The 18,359-nt window shown below is 40.0% G+C and overlaps 1 protein-coding gene across 1 annotated transcript in view; it reads right to left on the bottom strand.

The window, feature by feature from the left end:
- Window positions 1-18,359, bottom strand: part of FRAS1 (Fraser extracellular matrix complex subunit 1) — a 423,467-nt gene that overhangs the window by 23,439 nt on the left and 381,669 nt on the right. Inside the window, exons 60-68 of the mRNA XM_077770550.1 lie at window positions 18,133-18,289; window positions 15,991-16,191; window positions 14,250-14,437; window positions 12,323-12,598; window positions 9,790-10,022; window positions 7,291-7,451; window positions 5,146-5,360; window positions 2,120-2,270; window positions 384-491 (exon numbers count right to left, since the gene is read on the bottom strand). Of these exons, the coding sequence (XP_077626676.1) occupies window positions 384-491; window positions 2,120-2,270; window positions 5,146-5,360; window positions 7,291-7,451; window positions 9,790-10,022; window positions 12,323-12,598; window positions 14,250-14,437; window positions 15,991-16,191; window positions 18,133-18,289 (1,690 nt within the window). The remainder of the gene's footprint in view (window positions 1-383; window positions 492-2,119; window positions 2,271-5,145; window positions 5,361-7,290; window positions 7,452-9,789; window positions 10,023-12,322; window positions 12,599-14,249; window positions 14,438-15,990; window positions 16,192-18,132; window positions 18,290-18,359) is intronic.

The following is an 18,359-nucleotide window of genomic DNA, read 5'->3' as shown; positions in this document are numbered from 1 at the left end:
TTTCTTTTTATATAAAAAGATACAAAATAAACATAAAACAGTATGAAAACAAATGGAAAAGACACTTGTAGGACAAGAAAGGGAATATGATAGGGACTAGATATTATTGGATCAATCTTAAAAATCTTGGATGTAATGATACTCTTGTGATGTGTAAGAGAATGCATTTGTTCTCAGGAGAGGTCTGCTAAAGTATTTAGGGTAATTCCATAAGAAGTCCACAACTTGTTTTCAAAAATAGTACATATGTGTGTATGGGTGCATATACACATAGCAAAATGTTAACAATTGTTGACTTGGCTTTTCATTGTTCTATTCCTTTACCTTTTGTCTATATCTGTAATGTTTAATAAAAAATTGGGGAAAAACTGCACTGATATTACCTCTGAATTTGGCATGGGTCTTGAATTCAATGACGAGACGGCCATCCTCTCGAATATAGATTCTTATTATCTGAAGCCTTGCAGAGAGTACACTGTCTGTCTGGATTCCTGGGCAGGCAATCATACATAAAACATCCAAGTTAGGGCATGGAGATCTCCCAGATACTATCTTAAATGTGAGTTGTCCCAGTGACACCTCTAAGTAAGAGCCGCATGGTAATTTGAATGTACAAAAAATGTACATATTAGTATGAACATAGAATCTATTTAGATACATTTGCCAATTAAAACTGTATGACAGTTCATTCTAGTAGGGGTTTTGTGGTTGTTGTTGTTGTTGTTTGTTATAGGTCCATTCTCTTTGACATAGTCTCTTCATACCTGAAAATGCCACTTAGCCCAGCATTAGGGCCTCAGCCCATAGCTCAAAAAGATTGGTCTTTAAACTTCTTACTATCCACTTGACAGCAGGATGTGGTTATAGTGCATCTGCTTCATACTCTGTTTGCTTTTCCTTATGAGGACACCTTTTTAAGTTTATTTATTTATTTTGAGAGAGAGAGTGTGTGTGCAAGTGGGGAAGATACAAAGAGAGGGAGAGACAGAATCCTAAGCAGGCTCCGCGCTGTTAGCACAGAGCCTGATATGGGGCTCAAGCTGAGGAACCATGAGATCATGTGCTGAGCAGAGACCAAGAGTCAGATGCTTAACCAACTAAGCCATCCAGGTGCTCCTACAATGACACCTTTCATGACTTAACAGAACCATAAACCATGTCCTGGTGGCTACATTTAGTATTAAATCCATGGAGGATTAAAGATTAGCATGTAGAAGTCTAACCATATATGGCATGACATGAGTGAACTGTGGCTTTAATAAGAGTAATTACAATCATGAGGTCCAATGAGTTCAGTATGACCCAATATGAAAGGATAGCCAAAGGAAGGGAAAAATAGCACTTAAAAAGAACACTAAAGCTCAAGGAATGATATGATCCAGAGTGTGAGAACTTCCTGAAGTTATTTTCCTATGAGAAATATAAGACAAATGATTTGAGTTGAAAGCATTGAACAGAAGAAAAGATGGCATTTTTCCATTACTAGAGATGAGGTCCTATCTAAAGAAAACTGTAGCTGGTTAGTATCTCTGTGTCAGATCAAGTAAATAACCTTCAGAGAAGCAGAGAGGGAGAATGGAAGCAGCAGAAGAGATGAGTTTGGGGTATTGCATGATCGCAGTGGGAAAAGGTGGCTTGAGGAAGACAAGAGTAAGGTGTGAGCTCTTAGCTGAGGGGCTTTCACCAATATATAGATCTGTGGTTCCTGAAAAGAACCATGTCCTGAACGCTAATGCCAGAGGGCCTGCAGGTATAAAAAACTCAATTTAGACCCAAAGTAGAGGATGGCAGGTGACAAACGGCTCCTATACTGTCCATTAGGGGTTTAGAGGTGTCCTTCTGGAGTATAATCATGTTCATTTGCTCCTAGTTAAAAAAGGGGTGATTCAAGGTGTTTAAGGAGCAAAAGCATCTTTGAATCAGATGCACAGAAATGGAAAAATATATCAAAAACAACTTGGCTCACATTATTCATTTGGCCTAGAGTGACAGCCCACTTGGACTGTATATAGGACAACAGGATGAAGAATGGCGCTCCTGTTAAAAGGAACTACTCATTATTTTCTTTTAGTCTTACTTAAGCATAAGGTAGGAGTAGTTAAGATGTCAATGGGTATACCTGTTCTCCAGAGAACAGTGTCATAGAAGAAGGAAAACTCCATCTCGGTGTGGTGTTCCAGAGAAGCCCAACCCCTGGGGGCTGTCACATAGATGTAAGACACATAGAGAGGCACATGCACGGTCAGGAACGACTGAGCAGAGTCTCTCACCTGCCAAGCAAAAGGTGCGCACATGGAAGGTTATTTCTTCCCTGGGATGAAAAGGCATATGGTTACAACATCTCAGTTCAATTTTTACTCATTCATTTAGTTATTTCCGCAATCATTATTATAACCAAGTAGCACTGAGGCACCAGACTAAGCTTCATCCTCAGCAGTGGAAAAAACCCAATCACTGCCCTTACGGAACCTACAGTCCATAAAGATATACATAAATTTTAAAAATAAAGAAAGGGTGGGTGGGAAGTGTCCACGATGCTTCTTTCTATAGAAAGGGTGATCTGGGAGGGCTTTTCTGAGGGGATGACACTTGAACAAAAACACTTCTGAAGACTGAGAAGGAGATGTGCCTCTACTGTTCAATTGCCTTGGACAAGATTTTATATGAACACAGTTATTCCCAAAGGATCAGTATATAGTTCCTCACTGACCATATTTTCCAGTGGCCTATAGGAGTGCCTAAACCAGCCCTAATTGGGAACATGCTCAGGTCTGGATCTTTGGGATGAATGTGTGGCTGACTTGGATATTTTAGTGAGTATTCACATCTCTGGCAACAGGAAGTGACGTCATGGGATTTGGATATCAAACCTAGGAAATTTACCAACACACACTTCAGAGTTGCATATGTTTGGATAATTTCCCATGCCCTACAATGCCTCACTGAAATACTTGTGAAAAGGCAGCACGTCATACTTCCAAGAGAATATTTCTTCTAAGGGGATCCTGTTACTGCTATTAACTTGGCTCAAACATTTTTATTTTACTATGCAATGAACAAAAACTGGATAGAAAGATAACAACATATAAGCAGAAGCTTTCACAGCATAGCTAACTGCATGTACGTGTGTATGAATGTGGGAGTTGGTTTATTAATTTTATATTTTCCTCCATAAACACAAATTTCTTTTCTAATAAAAAAGCTTAGTTTTAAAAATTTTTATTTTTATCATTAGTGGATTATAACACCCTATGGAACCTATATTTTTCTTTTGTTTTCAAGCACAATATAAAGTGTTTCCATGGATAATTTAGTAAAAGAGCCAAGTGTTTTATCAATATTTGGGACGCCAAATTTTTATTTTCCTAGAATATTTTTTTATATTCAATGTTGTTAGGAATTTAAAATTCGATTCCAAGTTTTTCAAAAGACTCTGCTCATTCCATATTCATTAGGAAATATGTTCTGAAATGCCTTAATCTGTTTTCAAATTTTGTCTGGACCTCACACCATATTCTTCCCCTTTAACATACAGGCTTTGCTAAAAACACATGGCCCAATCTCAAAATTATTGATATTAGAACCTCAATAATTCTTTAGCTGATTGAAAAAATTAATTTTCCCTCCTCTATTTCTGTTTTCTATCATTTATCCATTATGATCTTACTTACTAATCCTTAAATAAACTCCAGACCTTGACAAATACTATATACCTACACCATGCTAAGTATCTTCCTCCGTTGAGATGATTGTTTACAATTTGAGATGAGATTCAGAGAAGTTATGACAGGGAGAGATATGATCTAGGGCTTGGTTATAAGGTCTACATTCTTTCCACCATATACCACCTGTTTTAACTATTTTTAAAGAAACAGACTGCAATGAAATACTTCTGTGCATATATTCTGTGTTGGTTTAAAAAGTGGGGCATATATAATAAGAAATCTTCCTCTTTGAGATTTTTAGGCATATTCTGAACAAAAATATCCAAAAATATAATTAAAGTAAAAACACAGAGAATACAGAATACTAATTTTTGAGAGGTCAGAGGAGGAGCCAGTCACTTAGTTTTGCATTTCGAAGGTGAATATATAGGTCATGTAACTGCAGAAATAGAAAACCTAAGAATGCNGAATACTAATTTTTGAGAGGTCAGAGGAGGAGCCAGTCACTTAGTTTTGCATTTCGAAGGTGAATATAGGTCATGTAACTGCAGAAATAGAAAACCTAAGAATGTCTTAATTTTCCACTCAGTAGAGGGCAGTAGTGTATGTGAAATGAGAGCTAGCCAAAGTGAGAGGCAGTGTGAAATAAAACAAATTTTAATCAAAGGCATGTTCTCAAAATGATTACTCTCAGTGCCTTCAGAAGTCCCTCTTTCAGTGTAGTTAACCCCGATTTGAAATGAAGAACAAACGTAATTTTTAGTTCATTGAGATAACTGCTGATAATGAGGTAGAATCTGCTTTAGGTTCAATTTTCCCATGAGGATGCATTCCTTTGATATAACTGCCCTCCTAAGACTACGGCTTCTTGCTAAAATTCTCTTTTGTCACTCATGTTTCACAACAATTAAAAAAGTGTCCATTTTTGCAAGGGTTGTCAGTTTGGCACAGATTTGGACTAGGAATGAAATCAAAGTGTTTTACACAATTCTCTCTCCATAATACTTTAAAAACATTATGTTGTCCCTGTCTTCTGAAACGGTACACGTTACTTTGACTTATTTCCCGAAGTGCAGAATATACATCTACTTTGTAAGAACCTTACCATCAAATGTCAATCCTTTTGGCTTCCAAAATATTGCCGGGGAGATATGAGATATATATATATGTATATATATCTAGGGAAGTAAATATTAGATTTTTATATAAATGGCTGTGCCAGACAGTAATGTTTTTCCACATTCATTTTAACATTTTCCATATTAATTTTCCAATTAGTTGACTTAGCAGACTTTCAGGGTTTTTCTCCATCATGCTGCTAAGGTCTCACTTGAGGGACTTCTAAAGACTCCTTTGGTTATCCCCATTCTGGGGCTGGGCACCAGATGCACCGTGCTAACAGAAATGCTTCAGGAACAAACAAGATTTCATATAGCACCCAGGTGCTCCCAGACTGCAGATAAACCCCTGGAGGACCCACCTGGAAGTCGGCAGTTACAGACCCCCCACAGACATCAATTAACTCTGTCATGTCATAATAGGCATCAAAGGTCCAGACGCAGCTCTTCAGGTTCAGATGTTTGTAGAGCTGGATGGTCTTGGGCTCCCGGACACTGGGGTCAAATTGGAAGGGGCGGTCGTAGCCAGGCCCCAGGGCCGTGCTGTCATAGACCTTATCGTCCAGGAATCCTGCCTCTGTGGGGGTAGGGAGGAACAAGGAACAAGAAGTAAGCCTCTGGACATGCCCCTCATTGGCTTGCCAGGAGCTGGGTGCGGAGAAGAGATATGTCCTTGAGAGACTGAGATAGTTTACCTCCATTGGAGACTAATAATAAAGCAACCCAGGACTTCCAATACTCACTACATAAGAAGGCGGGGGGAGCTAGATTACCTGTCATCGGGGGTTAAATAGGGTGACTGAGTTCACAGACTCCCCTAAGAGGCTGGAGGAATCCCAGAAAAAAAGGTGAGCAAAGGGTACTATAAATGGAGTCAGAGCTCAGTGGCCCTGTGTGTCTTGGAAAAGAAAACGTACTGAAGCTTTGCAATTAATCCTTGAAGAAATAGACTCACTATATGGATAATTTGTTGATGAACTGTTATTTTTTAAAGGCTGATTTTTTAAAAAAATAGCTTTTATGTAAAGCCAACAAACAAACATCTGACTATCTTCTCCCTGCTATGGTTTCTGAACTCTTGGAAAAAAAATCTTAATTTTGTGCTAATGAGTAAATAGCTTGCTAATGATGCTTGACTAAACCTCCCTGCTACGGGCAAAAATTATTGGATCAAATGCTGCCAAGCAACTGAAGTGTTCTAAATTAAGGAAGACCTTTATGCAGCAGAGAGCTAAATACAGATACAATTTTAGGCTATCAGGATTCAAATTTTTTATAGTACTAAAAGCAAATATAATATTCTGAAAGAGTCTTTGAAAGTCTGAAATGTCTTAGAATGTTTGACACCAGCACCCAGTCCTCTGCCCCAAAAGGAGTGGGATCTCAATTAACATGTGTTGAATTAAACATGTGTTTAGGTGGGAAGAGATGCAAACTTTCAGCTTATAAACAGTGTACGTTTCTTTTAGTGGCTGCAGACATGAACCAGTTAAACTTTCATGTGTAGCTCAGTGACTTGCAAATAATTCATACTCAACTAATTTCTACCGTGTAAAGACCATAACTACCTAATGTGATGCTTAATGAATATGAAAGAGCATATGAATGCTCTTCTCTCTTCTAAAACACTGGTAAGTGATTCATTGGCTGTCAAGGGAGGAAACACACATTTAATGCGCCCTCACTAAGGTAAACGGAAATGGATAGGATCCTCTGTAGAGTAAAATGTCTCTTATGGTTGACATGGGGATGCACCACCCCGGAAGTCAGCTCCTTCAGGTCTGCATCACTTGCACAGCGGTGCCTGAGGCCACCCTTGCGAGAGCCCTGGTATCCAGTGACTGAGTGAGGTGCCGCAGAGAAGGCTGTCATTGGGGCTGGAAGTAGGAAGGGTTCCTGAAGAGTTGGTGGGGGGTTCTGGAGGGCTGCACTGCAGTCTGACTTCTCCCTCTGCCCAATTCTGCTTCCTCTCCTTCCCCTTCACAGATGCTGATCCCCAATGAACATCTTACACCCCACACTTCATCTCAGCTCCTGCTCCCAGGGAGCCCATCCTATAACGTGTGACATCTGCACTTTAGCTTTCTAAAGATGCTGAAATAAGGGAATTTCAGGGCACAAATCCAAACATGCCCAACTGTGGGGGAGGGAAAGAACGAACATTTACCATGGCAGGTGCTTTAAAAATGTCAGCAGGTTAATTCCTCACCCTGATGGGTATCAATTGTTTTCCACATGTCATAGATAAGGAAACAGTGGTTTGGGGAAGTCCAACTATCCCTGTTTAGTTGTATAGATAGAATTATGGGTTCGAACCTAAGTCAGTTTGATTCCGAAGTCCTTGTTTTTCCCTATTCACGTCACTGTCTGAGCTGCCTATGTTTGGTTGCCTGCTAGGAAGGAAATCCACCAATCCGTATTTTGAGGACCCAGAGACATGAAAGCAGAGTTCACTTAGCCATATCCCTAAGGGCCACTGTGCAGGGCTGGAATGGGAAAGTCCTCACCTGAGATGCCTCTCAGGTCGTGGGTGGTGACGAGATTGGAGCAGACGTGCTGGTGTCTATAGATGGACTCAGATAATAGAAAATGCAAGTTGTGCAGTGGCATGGTGGAGATAAGGGGCAGCATTCCATCCTGGTGTGGGATCTGCACAGAAATGTGGATTCTAAGAGGAAAAAAGGGCAGAAAGAGTGTTTAGGTGCATGCTATAAACAGCTAATATGGTACATTTCTTTCTCATAACTCACCTGTCTTCACCAATGAATTTACCCATTTTTTTTTTCCTGAAGCTTTCTGTGTAGGAACACAGGGTATGGTGTACATGTGGGGTTATTTCCCACCCCTTACCCTACCCCTCCCACCAAGAGATGCTCCAGACTCAGGACTGATAGCAATCAAGAATCACAGGGTTTTTAAAATGTATACAAGAAAAGATTACATCACAACCACAAATTACTTTAAATCCTTCTTTTGCTTTAAATGGAAGCTTTGTTTCCTTGTGTGCTACAGCAGAGTGACTGATAGAGGTGCCGTTCCCCTTCTCTGTCACAGTGAATGTCTGGGACACATATTTTTTAAAGTGTTTGTGCCAAAGACCTCACTGAGCTCTTTATACTCTAAGGTAGATATCCCTACTCAGAAAAATATTTTAGAAATAGTTATACCCCATCTACTGCTGTCTCTCCCAGGTAAAAGAGACTTTTCACTCCTCTCTCCCTTCAAGTTCCAGCAACAAGGGTGGCCCTAAGTGGTCCCCATTTGCAGTGTGCTCTCCCCTCATCTACATTTCTTTTCTTTTTTAAAAGTTTATTTATTTACTTTGAGAGAGAGTGTGTAGGAGGGGCAGACAGAGAGGGAGGGAGATTGAATCCCAAGCAGGCTCCACAATGTCAGTGCAAGGATCCTGATGTGGGGCTTGAACCCACAAACCATGAGATCATGACCTGAGCCATTAACTGAATCACCCAGGCACCCCTTCCCTCATCACTTCTCAGCCCTTAGGTGCCTTTGTACCAGGACATCTGTAACTTATTCACATTGGCTGCTATGCCTTGTATGCTTTCAGACTGTTTATTTGCTTCCCCACAATGAGGACAAGGATCATTTCCTTCACTTCTTTTGCTTCTCCAGAGCATGTAGTATAAAATTCTAAATAAAATACGAGCTTAATAAATATTGGTTAAGACTGCGACACAACAGAACTGTACTTAAGGGCTGCGTTATTTTCATTGTGCAAGTTTAAATTTTCAGCATGTTGATTGAGGGTGCCTTTGAGTTTTTATAGCTTGTCTCTTGGAACAAAAACGCAAGAGACATTTTTAAGAGGACTCAGTACCTTGGAATATGAACATGATGTCTCTTTTGCTAGGATGGGGTCAGTAGTGCCTGGGCACTTCTGCTACTGCTTTTTAACAAAAGTAAATCTTATTCAGTTAGAAAAAAGAAAGAATTTGCATATTCTTGGTTCCATATTTAAATCTTTTTTTCTTCATGCAAATGAACCCCTTTCTCTGAACTCAGTTGCTCATAAAGGCACGCACATAAATACCACAAGGTTTAATGAATATGTATAATATGCATGAATTGTTTTTCTGCTCGGCAAAAATGTAAGTATCCATTTCCATCAAAATCATGGTAGCGCAGGAAAAAACAAAAGCACGTGTGTCCAGTGATTTTCAGTTTATACAGTGTTATTACTCTGTTCACTAGATATTTAGCAAGTGTCTCTTGCTAAATATCATGTGTCTTAGCACTCTCAGGTGCTAAGAAGCACTGTCCCAGCCATAAGGAACCAAAAAAAAAAAAAAGGAAAATCAAGGTCCCTCCCCTCCCTGTCTACTGTGCGGACAGACAGAGAATGAAGGGTAATAATGCTCAGCATGGGTGGCAGGGGAGCTCCAAGGGGGAGCTTCCAAATTAAACTGGAGAAGTTGATGGGGAGGATCTCGGAAAGGATGTCATAACCTAGGTGTAGTAGGACAGTAGGATTTAACTACATTGAGTGGAAGCGGGGTGGGAGAATTGGGGTCAGCAGTGACAGCATGGCAAGGGCGCACAACACAAAAGAGAAGCCCTGGTGATTTGATTTGAGTTTGGTTCTCTGTGGGTGGACTAGCAGGTGAGAATGACAAGGTGAGGGACATGAAGCTAAGAAGACAGGCAAGGGGCCAGTTTTAGGGGGACTTTGAAAATGTTAAATTTTTTTCTGAGGCATTTATCATCGCTATTCTTTTTTAAATATATATATTTTAAATATTTTTATTCAGTTTTGAGAGAGAGGGACAGAGGATTGAAGCAGGCCCTGTGCTGACAGCAGAGAGCGCAATGAGGGGTTCAAACTCACGAACTCATGACCTGAGCAGAAGTTGGACACTTAACCAGCTGAGCCACCCAGGCACCCCTCCACTATTCTTATTTTGCAGAAGCATCATTCACTGATCTGTCTCACCCAGAAAACACACAAAGGATAGCCCTCTCATTGTGGAAGGCACCACTAGCCTGACCTGTTTGGATGCTCTTTGTGCTTGACGTCCAAGTATTTCAAGCTTGCAATGAAGGACTGAGCCTGGAAGCCTCTGGCTGTCCCAGCTACCACCGGGGTGTGGCAGATAGCACTGTCTGTTCCAATGGTAACAATGTTGCTCCTTAGGGGGGTCCCCACATGGCCCACCTTGTCCACAGCCTTTGCCACACAACGCACGTGGAACCTCCGGCTGAAGTAAATGCTATCCAAGACCTACCAGGAAGAAAAAGGTACTTGAGACATGTGTTTCCTCTTTCAAAAGCTCCCTCACACTTTATCTTCTGGATGATATGACGCAACCAGTTTCTGGTACAAGGTTATCTGTGAAGACCACCCATCATCCGTTTGTTCATCTATCACCAAACTCATCTATTTATCTATTCATTCATTCATTCATTCGCCACAAAACTGGTGACTTTCTCCCAGGAGCAGGCACTAGGGACAGAGCAGGAAGTACTTGTAGCCTAAGGCAGTATGTCAGGCAGTGAGCAAGTAGAGAGATATGGAGCCAGAGTCCAGAGATGACTAGTTACCAATGATAGTATTGTTGTCTTTATATATTAGGTTCAACATAAGGACAGCTCCACCGGTTTTCAGCCCTTCCATTAAGACTAGTTGGTCTCTAAGTCACTTTTGCTCTGGGCATAGTGTCAGGGATACAGAGGGGAGATGCTTTCTTCCTAGGGATTTTTATTTTTCTTTCTTTCTGACTGCTAGTCCCTCCCCAGCCCCCACCTACGGACCACACACATTGCAAAGGTTACAATAACCTGCAGGGTTGAAGTTGAGAACTTGGCCTCTGAAACCTACTGGCCTTTGGAGGTCTTTCAACAGATTCTTTCATGTTCCCAGACATAGAGAAGCCATTAGAATGCTTAACTCCATCTATGCAGAGGCAACGTGGGTCACCACAACTCTTTAGGTAAGGTGTGCATACACACAGGGAAGTACATAACAAGAAAAATTAATTAGTCGTTCTGTGTGTCATAGACCTCCCACAAAGCAATCATACAAACTTATAAATTCTACCCATGAAAACAATTTTCATTGAAGTCCATTAAAAATTAAAGAGGATTTTTCCATTAAAATTTTTTTAATTAGTTGCCAACGCTTTATTTATTTATTTACACATGGACTTAGTTCAGAAGGGATTTGAGGCATCTTACAAAAATGCACACAATACAATGGTATTAAATAAATAATTGAAGAAACAAAGATAGAGAGCAAAGGAAACTGGGGTAAAAGTATTAGTCACCAAGTCATTGCAAGAAGACAAACTGAAGCATAAAGTAAAATCATAAGTACCTGTTAAAAATGTATATTTGGCCCAAGTCAGACCAAACTGCGTTTATGGTTTTTGAAAAGAGAATTAGATACTTAATGAAACAATAAGCTATTAAGTCTTGCCATTGAAATTTTAAAAATTTATCAGATAGTTTAAATGGGAACTAGGTTATGTTGCAGAATAATTGATCTATTGGTCTTTCTGAATAAGCTGTGAGAAAAACAGTGGACATGAGTGACTGCTTTGTCCAGAGCTCCCCATTTTCTTCACATCTATGTGAAGTACTTACTAAAGTGGGAACAAGCTGAGAGTTGAATAGGAAAAAATCTAGAGAAATTCAGTCTGAAAGAAAGCTCTGATTTCCAAAATTATTAAGCACACTAATTTTAATAAAAAATTGTTGAGGGCTTACTATGTGCCAGATACTCAGCTGAGTATCTCCACTGCTTCCAGTTCGTCTCTGGGGAGAATGACGTCATTGGTGTTATGAAAAGTCACTGCAGTGCACTTAAGTTTCTTAACGTTGGTCAAACCCTTACTCACTGTTCATTGCTCTCTGATGGTGGGTCTGGGGTCCCAACTCCTTGAGGACAGCAACTGCATAGTGAATTTCTTTTCATGTCCTCCTACAATTTTGAAAATGCTGATCACTCAGGAAACATTCTATCCTTCGTTTAATAACTGTGCCAAACCTACTGGTGTCGTCAACGTGCTGAGCATGTTGGGCTATAAAAATGTAGTAGAACCCTTGGTCCATGTCCTTAAGGAGTTTCTATTCTACTACTTATTGAATGATTGAAGAGATGTGGAAAAAAGTAATCATTAATTGTACCTACCTAGAATCTCTGACTTATGTTACCACTTATAGATCACTTTTGCATCTGATTCATGTCAAGTCGCTATGTGGAAGAAGTATTATTTTGCAGATCAGGAAACGGAGACTCAGGGAGGTTAAGTAATCTCTTAATATCACAGAGTTAAAAGTGGGCAGAATCAAGATTAGTAAACAGGTTGTCTGATTATCAGCTTGGATCTCTTTCCACTATAGCATATTACCTCTTCTTATATATAAGAATAAAAAAACCTGTGTATATACTGTGTACCTGCTCATTCATTTATTTTATTCCAAATGCCATGCAAGGACATTAAGGAATTTGACAGAGTTGTAGTGACACAGAGAAACACCAGTTTTCTCCCTATGCAACCAGACCCAGAACCCTAGACTTACCATATGGTTGACACTGGTAAATGGTGTGTTGTCAGTGATGGTCTCAAAGGGAGAGCGAGCCCCATTGCCATCAGTGGGGGTGGCCACTTCCCAGCTGAACTGCACAGATGTTTGGTTGATGCCAGCCTCACTGCAGCGCTCCCTCATGACAGCATACTTGGGGAAATGAGAGTCACAGGGGGTGACACAAACCAGCGGGTAGCCTGGGGAAGGGGATTTCTTGACTCCTTCCTTGGTAACCTCTTCTACGTGGTCATAGTCGGCAAGTGTAACAACCTGCAAAGGAGCAACAAAGCCTCAGCCTGGGCTGGGTGTTGGGAAGCTCAGAGAGGTAGGGCTCCCCTTCCTAGAAATCCACAAGATCCCTTAACTGCTAGGGATTCTTTAAAATATAACAGAAGTCTTCACAGTGCCTCACCAGGCATCCCTAAAAGATACTACAGATCAGTGGTGAAGATCTTCCTTCTGCCTGTGCTAAAAATCTTTAGTATCTTGTTAATCTTATTCCTAAATCAGAACTCTATCACTCATGTGAAAAATACTTTCATTTTCATGCACACGGTCACTAAAGCTATATCATGAGTAACAGTTACTAGTTTAAAGTTGCATTAAAAAATATGATAAATGAAGCTGCATTAGGTTGTTAATGATACGCAATAGTATATTTGGCAAAACAAAAGTAAATAAAGGTAGTGTATTTCTTCCACGGCTGAATAAAAGACACATTTTGGAATGATCCTTCTATTATATAAGACTAGCCAGGGGAGGTTAGAAGACTTATTCTGACTGCCTCATTATTATGGGTTAAATTTCCCTTGACAACCTCCAGGCATTTTCCTCCTAATTGTACAGTCAGTGTGTTCATTGCATACAACCCCAAAATGAGAAACTGGGTACTGTGCTTTTGCAAATATTTACCTCTATGCATGTGGCAAGTATGTAGGGTAATAAATATGGGGTAACCCAATGTTCATAGCAGCACTCTCCACAATAGCTAAAACATGGAAAGAGCCTAAGTGTCCATCAACGGACAAATGGATCAAGAAGATGTGGTTTATCTATACCATGGAATACTACATGGCAATGAGAAACAATGAAATCTGGCCATGTGTAGCAACATGGATGGACCTTGAGGGTGTTATGCTGAGCAAAATAAGTCAGGCAGAGAAGGACAAATATCATGTTTGCACGTGTAGGAGGATTAGGAGGAACTTAACGGAGGAACAAGGGGGAGAAGAAGGGCGGAAATGGTGGGGGAAAGGGAGAGAGGCAAACCATGAGAGACTCTTGAATGCTGACAAAAACTGAGGACTGATGGATGTGGGGGGGAGGAGGGATGGGCATGGAGGAGGACACTTGTGGGGATGAGCACTGGGTGTTATGTGGAAACTAATTTGACAATAAACTATTTGTAAAAATAAATAAATAAATATATATGGGGTAGCATTATATTTTTCCCTCCACTCTTCTAGGTCCCACCAAAGACATGAGAAGATCAATTGTATTGTATTTTCTGTGTTTATCACACTAAGGTATCAACATGGATTGGTCTCATTCTTATGTCAGAACAGGGTTCCTCATCCTTGACACTACCGACATTTGTGCCAAATAATTCTTTGTTGTTGGGGCTGTCCTGTGCATTGTAGGAAGTTTAGCAGCATTCCTGGCTCCTACCTATTAGATGCTAATAGTGCCTAGTGTGACAGTTGTGACAACCAAAAGTGTCATTAGGCATTGCCAAATGCCCCCTGGAGAGGGTGGTGCAGGGAAGGGGTTTGGGAAGGAAGGAACACGATGGCTCCTAGTTGAGAACCACTGTGTTAGAAAAATGAAGAAGTATAGCGCCAGAAGTCCTACTTCTCCCAAGTTCTCACCTACTAGTCACCAGGGTATAAAAGTAGTGATCCCTTTGGGTCAAGCAACTTACAATGGGTGGCGCCGGCAATATGAGACTCCCTGCTGCCTCTTGGTCTAGAATTGTCACTGTGGCAGTGGTCACATCACCAAGAACTGCTTCCACTGGGTCATCTGGGCCAAGGACTAGGGAGAAAGATTCATGCCATTCCCGATCTTCATTGGACAGGATCTCGACTTTGAAAAAGATATGATCCACACCTTCACCAAGGGCAGAACAAAAAGAGAGCAAAGGTTCTCATCAGGTAACTTCACTAAGACAGTGCAGGTTGGCACTGCTGAGACTTCATGTTAAACAATGCCCTTTCCTTTTAGAGGTTTTCTATAAATACAGTGGCTGCTAATCACTTTAGTCCTATCTCAAGTGAGAAATCTATTTTATAGACCAAATTCCACCTGTGGCTCAGTATTGCAGATTTACTATTCAATGCCATTATGAGAATTAATGGCCCCTGCCTGACACTAGCTGTTAGTAATAAAAATCTATGATCCAAAATACACTCCACCCTGGCTATGAGGGTTTTTTGCTTAATTTTTCTTTCCCTTTATACTTAGGCACGAGCTCCTGTGTGGAGGTGAGTACTTGCACACAGACACCCTTCAGAGCTGTCCTGAGAAACAGTACCTCAAAGACTTCTTACCAGGTAATCGCCACAAAGACGATAACATAAAGGTTTGGCAGCCTGGAGTGAGGAGGGTGAGAGCCTTAGAAACTCCTTTCCTTTCCAATAAAATGATTCTCTGAGGGTGCAAAGTATCTCTGGTGGTAGTTAAGGTTCCCTTCTTCCTCTCCTATAAACTCCTAAACTAGGTTACTCCCAAGATCTATCTTTTCTCCAGATCCTTATGCAGAAAAGAAAAAGTAAAGATGTGTGAAAGAACAGTCCTTTTGTGGAGGTGGAGGAAGGGCATGTACCTTTCCAGCAAACACTAACCTGATGCACATGAGATGAAGCCAAAAGCCCATTAAAACTCCAGTGGAATGTAAGACATCAGAGACTCCTCCCTCTTCATTTCTGGGGAGTCACTTCCTTCCCCCACTCACCAAGACAACTCAAAGGGACTTCTACCACTCTTGCCCACTTCTGGTTGCATTGTAAATGGCACCAGGATCTGCACCAATCTTTTCACCTTATATTGCTCCAGAAAGTTCTGTGACAAAAGCTAGCATATAATTCAACTCCTTCTCCATCTCATTCTTCCCATCAAATTAATATATCAGATAGTTAAACAGCTAGCTGTGACCTGAATCCCATCTCTCTCTTCCCTGACTCATTTCTATAGTTCTCTCTCTCTCTATAGTAAACCTTTTTTGGAAGTCTCATAACAGAGTTTCCTGTCTCTTAGCAGATATTAAACCACTGGAGCACAGAGACTGTGCCTTCTGGATTTTAGTAATCCCTGAAGGTCCCAGCACACTGGTTTGTACCAATGTTTGTTGGATGATGGTAGTCATGTTTATTTTTACCATCAACTCCATCTGTTACTCAACCAAATCATAGGCTAACAATAACAACAAAATCCTTTTAAGTGAGCCAAAATGCCAAGGATGTTCTGAAGTAAGGGGTCCCCTTTATTCTTTTTACAGAAAAATGCCATTTTTTAAAAGATTCCTATAATATCAAATGCGTACTTCATGCTTAATAAACACTACCGTTTTCCTCTTTTATTTTTCTGCTCATCCATTTCTTCAAATACAAGATATTTGCCTCCTATTATGTAAAACCCACAGACTGGGATTGGCATTCAATTACCGGGGCTGAATTTTAAGACTCGGCTCTTTGGGTAATAATCCACCCCAGATTGGGCAGACCCATCGCGTGTGCTGCAGCGGATCTTGGACGTCCTGTTCTGATCCCCTCTTCGGATCACCTTTATATTCAGGACAGCTATGGCATCTGGCCCTGAGGGTTCCCGAACTTGATATGCAGCTTCTTCAAACTCAATGGTAGGGGCTAAGGAACAGGATTAGAAAAACAAGAGCCAGTTAGAAAAACAAGAGCCAGTACAAAGGATTTCCACCCTGATGAAAGCACCTTATAAAGACAAGCGGGAGTTTTCCACATTAGTAAACAATACAAAGGCACAATGGCTTACGTTATAAAAATCAGTTTTTACCTCGCAGCAAAGCTTTGGAAAAGGAATTTATTCATGATTCTGCAAGAGTTCTCACCAGTTTCTTATTAAAAACAGGGTAGTAGGGGAAATATTTTTAAGAATTTGAAATGCATGATCTCTAAGTTTCTGTCTGGGCATTACAAGGCACAAAATGTTTTTAAATTCACACACTTTATCAAGGGACTGAGACAGAGTAAACCCTTGGAAAATACTTACTGACCAATGGCATGAATCAACTCTTCTTCATTTATGAGATATGAATTTCTAAGCTTTATAATTTATCTCATTTATACATGACCTAAATTTCCCAAGTCCATCTCCCATCTCTGATCTTCTGGGTCTTTCCTCCCAGGGCCCTATGTCTCTCACCCTTAACTTTTCCTAACTTCTTACAGGTTATTTAGTTAAGAATGAGTAGTTTTAATGGAGAACCCAAGACTTCCTAACCCATCCTGGTTTGAGGTGCTATTCTCATCGCTATGAAATGATTAATATGTTGGCTTTTTAAAAAATTTCAAATTGTGTCTTCTTTTCTATTGTATTCTCATAGGGAAGGGTGAGGTGGTGGCGGTGGTGGATATAGTGAAATAAAAAATGGGATCATTGAGAGCAGTTACAGATTTTATACCATTTCTAATACACTATAATATTTGGGAAAAATTTCTGGAGTCTCTCTTCATTCCCTTCTTTATCTTCAGGAAGTAAATTCTTGTTAATTGTAGAAGATAAGCTTCATTTGAAACTGTGCAGTTTTTAACAAATGCCCTTTGTAACTTAGGAGTGTTACTTATTACCTCTTGAGCCTCAATCACTAGATTTCTGTGTGACCAAGAGAGGCTAACTTCAGGATCTGAACCTGAGTCTTGTTAGGTAAAGGACCAATTCAACTTCAAGGCTGGCTTTTCTTATTTTACCCAATGTCCAAGTTAGTCCCCAATTTTATATTCAAAACTCTTTAGTCTCACTGACTCTCATGTAGATTCTAGAATCTGACAAAATAAGGTTTACAACCAGTTTTGCTGCTTTTAGCTGTATAACTAAAAGCATAAATTATATAAATTTGCTGATATTCAATTTCTTCACTTAGAGGGATAGTAAAATCTACCTTACTATCAGGATAAAATGAAATAAGGTAAAATAATATGCTTAGCATGGATTTTGGTATATAGTAAATATTCAGTAAAAATGATGATTACTATTTGTAATATTATCTATTCCCTCATTAAAATATCTATTTAAATAAAACCATTATGTCCCAATTTGAAACAGATTTGGTTTTGTTTTCCCTAGTGCCTGGGTCATTCTTTGCTGACACTTGACTAAAGAATTTAAGATTTTTTAGGTTAATAGGCCAAATCAATTAGGAAAAAACAGAGAAATTAGACTTTTCCAGGAAGGTGGCAGTGTTTAAATTAGTTCATTGGATTCAACTGATTCTGACTTCATTTCCAACCTTGGTCCTGAACTGCAGCAACTTAAACAGTTTCTATTCTCTGTCTGCCTTAGCATCTCTGTTCTAGCTTGTAACTATATTCATCCCTCATCTCTTGGCAATGTGGTAGGGAATAATGAGATTAAAAATACCTATAAACTTAGTGGAACCGTGTAGAGGATGATCACTTGCTGCCAACAGTTTATATAAATACTCTGAGATTGTTATCAGTAGGCACTTTTATAGTACTTTCATTTTTAGAAAAACACCTATAATTACATTATTAGTAAAACATCAGTTCATGTTCTATCAACCAAAGATAACTAAAGACGATATCTTCTGTTACCATCTTCATCATTGGATATGGTGATGGTGGCCATGTTATTCTTCCCAACTCTGGCTCCACTCCAGTGATTTCCAAGAGGATGGCTGAGGTAGACCCTGAATTGTTCCTCAGGCTCAAACATGGAGTCATCATGGATAGAGACAGTACAGTTCTTCATCTAGAGCCAATGTCATAAGAGAGATTAACATTTGCAGTAAAAAAATCAGTAATTTGCTTGATTTTCCTAG

This window comes from Crocuta crocuta, unplaced genomic scaffold, assembly GCF_008692635.1.
Source record: "Crocuta crocuta isolate KB4526 unplaced genomic scaffold, BGI_CrCroc_1.0 scaffold236, whole genome shotgun sequence".
In the NCBI taxonomy this organism is placed as follows: Eukaryota; Metazoa; Chordata; class Mammalia; order Carnivora; family Hyaenidae; genus Crocuta; species Crocuta crocuta.
The sequence above is the reverse complement of the archived record's forward strand: the minus strand, read 5'-3'. Positions and strand labels throughout refer to the sequence as shown.